At 41.4% G+C, this 6031-nt stretch overlaps 1 protein-coding gene across 1 annotated transcript; it reads left to right on the top strand.

Annotated features, from left to right (window-relative positions):
• Positions 1-2013: 2013 nt before the first annotated feature.
• LOC118517451 (transmembrane protein 181) lies at positions 2014-5755 on the top strand. Its single transcript, XM_036063605.1, has 5 exons — positions 2014-3874; positions 3965-4242; positions 4318-4420; positions 4515-4739; positions 4805-5755. The coding sequence occupies exons 1-5, from the start codon at positions 2962-2964 to the stop codon at positions 4942-4944; spliced, it is 1659 nt and encodes a 552-aa protein (XP_035919498.1). The 5' UTR covers positions 2014-2961; the 3' UTR covers positions 4945-5755.
• The last annotated feature ends 276 nt before the right edge of the window (positions 5756-6031 follow it).

The following is a 6031-nucleotide window of genomic DNA, read 5'->3' as shown; positions in this document are numbered from 1 at the left end:
ACATACACACACACACACACATCATCCTACTAGTTCTTCTCCTTACATTACACACCAAATGCAAGTGATGCGCGGATGAAGACAACAACGAAAGCCAAAAACGAAACCCTATTAAGGAGGTCTTTGTTGAAAAAGGGGGGAAAAAGAAGAAAAGCAAATCGTTTATATATACATATATAAAAATATAAATATATATATATGTATATATATATATATATATATATATATATATATATATATATATATATATATACTATACATTAATATTATAATAACAAACGAACAAAAAGTGTCTTTAATTGAATTTACATTAATTGCAAACGCCTATTAATTAGTGATTTATGGAAAACCGGAATAATTTAGCTATTGGAATTCTTGTGAGAGGAACAAATTATTGAACCGTGCCATGCAGGAAAAAAAATCTGAAAAAGAGAAAATGAAGGAAAATAAGCGAAGCAAGGACTCCATTTGTCCATCAGCTAGAATGGGAACGTGATCCCCTGGCAAAGGAATAAAGGGCACTCTAGCAGTAAACACAGAGAGAAAGGAGAAAGAGATAAGAAAAAAAGGGGGTAAAAACCATGAACAGTGCCAAAAGCAGCAGCAAGAATAGACTATTGTTAAATATTTCTATTGAAAAACAAAAACAGACACACACATACATTCGTACAGTGGTATCAGGGAGTGGTATCCGTCATGATAAGGCCGGAAAATGGAAAATGAAATGCGAAATTTAAGACAACGAATTATAAATGCTAAATTTGGCGCTGACCGAAGGCTCGTACCTTCCTTTCGAAAGCGATCCTTAAACCAAACGTTACACTTTCCAAACCAAACAAAAACACGCACACAACAAACCATATACATGTGGAGACAGTAAACGTACACAAAAAACATATAAGTAATCATTCCAAACAAGACAACAAGGGGAAAAATGGAAGGTGGGAAAAGAAAAGAAGAAACGTAGATTTAGCTAAAAAGAGGAAGAAAAATGCGAAATACCGGAAAGTATATATACTTACTTATATATAAATATATATATACACGCTAAATATATATACAAATGGAAGACGAAAACCGAACCACACACTGATTGCGCAGATAAAGAAAACACACACTCACACAAACCGATTACCAACGCAGCCAACTCTCGTGAACATGTGTTAGTTACTGATTTGACTTGTTACATCCTCTGTTTTTTATATAAATACGAGCGGTGAATCGGTTAAGAAAACGCAGTAGTAGAAGGCAAAGAGAAGACAGAGAGAGGGAGAGAGAGAGAGAGAGAGAGAGAGAGATAGAGAGAGAGAGAGAGAGAGAGAGAGAGAGCGCGTGAATCATACAACATAAATAACACAAGAAACAAAAACGTGGTAAACCATACAAAAACGACCAGAGATTTTTTCTATGCTATTCGTTAGAAAAATACACAGAAGTACCAAGTCAGACAATAAAAATGAAAAACAAAACTTACCAATATAAGTTAAAAATCTAAAATTAAATAAACCCGCCCAGGTGTAAAGCGTTTTCAATTCATTATAATTTTTTTTTTTTTGGTTTTGCTCTTCATTTCCCAACATTTTCTAGCGATATGTGATATGTGGTACTCGAAATATTGTGCTTTGTAAATAAAACCAGATGACACCACGTGGATGTGCAGTTTTGAATTTGAATTTAACTTCCATCTTATTTGCAGCGCTTGAAAGCTTCTGATTAGGTCAAAACGGCTAAATCGTGTAGACTTAAAGCTTTGGAAACTGCTTGAATCAAAAGTGCCGAACTGCTCGAAAACGAGCTTTAGAAGCCTTTTGCAGTTGTTCCGTTGTGTTGTTGGTATACATAGAATTTCCTCTGTTTTTCTACTCTTTTTCGGAAAGTTGCTAAAGTAAATGCTGTCAAGCTCCTGTTGAAGTAGAAGCCCACAGCTTTACATTTTTTTAAGTTAATTTCTTTTCTTGCATCTTGCTCCGATCTTGCTACACAATGTCGCACAATACCGCGGATTGACGAGAGCGATGAAAATAGACTAGAGTACTACAGACTTAAAGAAGCATAGCATGACTTGATTATACCCGTAGCTGGATAGTCAGTGCTCTTGTCAAGCGTGTGTGTTTCACTATTTCCAACTTCTTTGCTCAGAGTTAAGACTCTTAGTACGAACAATTTATCTTCTATGCTGTGGCTATGGGTGGTGGGTAGCAGACAAAATCATGCGGTAAATCGTATGCTTTCAAAAAAAATTGAAATTGACGACATATTTGATAAAGAATAACTTCGCATTAAGCAGACAAATTAAAGTGTATTTTAAAGAAAAATAAATTATATGATGTTTTGATTTTCTTTGCTAGAAGGCGATAAGTGTATTAAAGGCAACATGTAAGTTTTGAGTATTATCTTAAATTCAAATGCCGGCGATTTGCCTTCCAGCCCTTATTTTGACACAAAATTATGCTCGCAAGAAACTGATAAAGCGTTTTTACGTACAGTTTTGTAACAAGTTTACATTTCCGCATGTCAGAAGCATACAACAATCGTTGGGCTTTTGAGGAAAGGCGCATGCGCAGTACAAGAAGGTTGATAGTTCACCCCTCGAAAAGTACCTTCCAGTGTAGTAAAGTCGAACTTCAACACAAAACAGTGCTTCGATACCGTGTCACACGTATTCCCTGCCTAAGCAGATAATGCTAACAAATTGCGACGTTGGATAGTGCGTAAAGCGGGTAACAAATCGATACTGAGTGCAGTGAATAAGCATCGAAGTTACAGTCGTATGCTTTTCGTGTAAAGCGAAACCAAATCAAAACGGTCCGAACTGGGAAGGAGCGGGGTACAGGCAGAGGCGCGGGCACAACATCAACATATTTAACATATGTCAATACGCAGGACGTCCTCCAGCAACCAGGAGCTTTGCAACGCGGACAACCATCATTGAGCCTATTGGTAAAACGGTAAGGACGATCCATGGCTTCCTCCACATCGTCCAAGCCGCCAGAGGATGCGTCCAAGCTGGGCTACTCGTACGTAACACCCGCCGGAATGTGTCTCCGGTTTCGCCAGAGTCTCGCCCAGTTTAGCGATCTGTTTAGCGAGTTTAACAAATACATAGCCCCCGCGTACCACCATGACCGGTGCGAACGGTCCGTCCATATGCGACTGTATTCGATGAACAAGCGCGAATTCGCAACCGTGTTTCTCGCGTTCTTTGCCTGTTTCGGGCTAGGCATCTTTATCGGGCTTGCCGGTCCTCCGATTACGGTGATGAGCAAGGTGAGCGGCATTTCGCTACAGCCCAACGTAAGCGCATCCGACACCACCACCAACTATCTGGCACGCGGACCGTTTGTGATGCGTACACCGCTCCTAACGACCTACTCCCAGCAGCTGTGGATCATCGCCAAGCTAACGACGGACAACACGGACGACGAGATAGTGGACAAAAAGTTCCACATCAGCGTCCAGATCGAGGGCCTCACGGCGGAACATAAGCCGATGCCGGTGTACGGCGGTGCGCATAATGGTGGTGCGGATGTGCAAAATCGCACGCGCCATCTGTCCTGCAGCTACGAGGAGTGCGACGAGTTTACCGTCCTCCATATCGGCTTTCTCGACTACGCGCACTACATCGTGACGGTGCAGTTTTACGGGCTGGAAGCGTTTCACCAGCGGTACAACATACGCAGCGTACAGTTTTACTTCAAATCGTACAATCCCGCCTTCACGCAGATCGAGATCTGGTTCCGGTTTATTTTCGTACTGTTTACGTTCATCATCACGTGCTGGTTTGCGCATACGCTTCGCAAGTACCCAATGAACGATTGGTCGATCGAGCAGAAATGGCTCTCGATACTGTTGCCGCTGTTGCTGCTTTTTAACAGTACGTAACCAACCCCGGCCTGTTTTCGCTGCATCCGGTGGCATGCATTTTAACTGGTAACGCAAAACATGCTATTTATCCCTTGAACAGATCCCATCTTTCCGCTCATCTTTATCGCCAATAACTGGTTCCCGGGCATCATCGACGCACTTCTACAGACAACATTCCTGTGCGGTATACTCATGTTTTGGCTCTGCGTGTATCATGGATTGCGACAGAATGAAAGAAAATTTCTAACCTTTTACTTGCCGAAGCTGATCGTCGTCCTTCCCATCTGGCTGTGTGCGGTGGTGTTGGGTATGTGGGAGAAATGCGACGAGCTCAACGATCCCACGTACAGTCATTTTGAAGATTCCGAAAACTACAACGTACGTGCCACGAAAGCATCACCGGAAAGGGAAAAGGAAATTTTTAATGCATCAATCATCCGTTCGTTATTGCAGGGTTTAAAGGTGTTTGTTTCGATTGCCGGTGCAATGTACCTACTGTATCTGGGGCTACTGATGCTGAAAGCATACTCCGAACTGCGATCGATGCCGTACTTTGGTAAGAATCACTGACTGCGCTTTTTTGCGCTTGGCACTTATCACTACTCACAGTGTTCACTGTTGTTTTTTTTTTTTGTTCTGCTCGCTGTTAGATATGCGGCTGAAGATACTAACACTTCTGATGCTAATTGTACTATCGATTTCACTCATCGTAACGATGCAACACTTCGGCTTCGATACACTGGAAGATAATTTCATCGCCCAGCTGTATACCAGCTACAAGAGCTCGGCACAATTCATGTGTTTCTATGGGTTGTTGAACTTTTATCTCTACGCAATGGCCTACGTCTATTCGCCGAGTGGTCCCGCCGTACATGGTAAGTTCTGACAGGGCATACACAGAAAGCATACTTGCGTAACATTTGTTTCTTGCTCTTTGCAGAACCGATCATAGCGAAGGATAATCCAACGTTTTCGATGATAAACGATTCGGACGAAGAGGTTATGTACGGCTCGGACGAAGAAAGCCGTCGACCGCTGAATTCGGCCTGCCGAAAGGGAAACGATTACGATAGTGATTAAATCTGTTCGGCTTTAGTTTAAGCTGTCGGCAATGTGCAGCAACATTCAACCAAACATTCTTACCAAAGTTTTACAACAATCAACCGCAGCAGCACACGCCGCAGAAGCAGAAGCGATCTGCGTTGAATCTTCCCCGTACTGTAGCGAGTAGAGTTACGATATCATATAAGTTTAGAGCAACCGGAGCTGACAACAAAGGCAGGGTACTTTACTAGGTGGAAAACGCACGAAAAATACGTTGTGAGGATGTCAATTAGTTTCAAAACACATTTTTCACTTTGTGTTTCCTGTCCTTTTTAGGGGATAGCTTCACCCTGTGCTCGCTTTGTTTACATTTCATGTTAGCACCCCGTTACCCGTTTACTTTACCCGGTACGTTTCTCCAACGTCGTTGTCGATGCGAGCAAATGAAATCATGCTTGCTGCGGTTCGACAAATAAATTAGAACAATTTAATTTATAGAACTATATCATGTTAGAATGCTATTGTGCAGGTGGGTTTGGGCATTCCCCCTTGTATACGTATGAATATTTAATTATTCTTACTTCCAACTCTAGGCACGAACGCACCCGCTGCGCGATTTGCCATCACGAGCGAGCAGAAACTATAAATATGATAATAATAACGAAGTTGTAAGCAGATAGGACAAATATCGTTGTTTGTGAATATTTGGGGCTCCAAAGGGTGGGGTTTTTCATTTTACCCCGCCCCCGGCAAGCGATGTAATCATCAATTAGATAATATATACATACATGAAATAAAATATCAGCTAAACGGTATGTGCGTGTGATGAACGATACAACAAACAAAACCCTTGAAAGGCTCCGAATCTTTCTCTTATTAACGAGCAACTTCCAATTATCAGCTGTGAATTCAAACGTTTTTAAACCACCTCTAGCCAGCAGCAGTTTGATCGGGGTTTTTTTTTTTTTTTTTGACTCGATGTGTCTAAATACCAATTTGACGTTTGGGGTACAATTTCTTCTGAATCTGGCGAATTATTTATTCCGGATATTTGCTGTATTCCAATCTAACTCGTATCCAATTTATATTTGCTCTAAGAACGATCGTCTTGCAACAAACATTC

Source organism: Anopheles stephensi, chromosome X (assembly GCF_013141755.1).
Source record: "Anopheles stephensi strain Indian chromosome X, UCI_ANSTEP_V1.0, whole genome shotgun sequence".
Lineage (NCBI taxonomy): Eukaryota > Metazoa > Arthropoda > Insecta > Diptera > Culicidae > Anopheles > Anopheles stephensi.
This window is presented reverse-complemented; position numbering and strand designations above follow the sequence as displayed.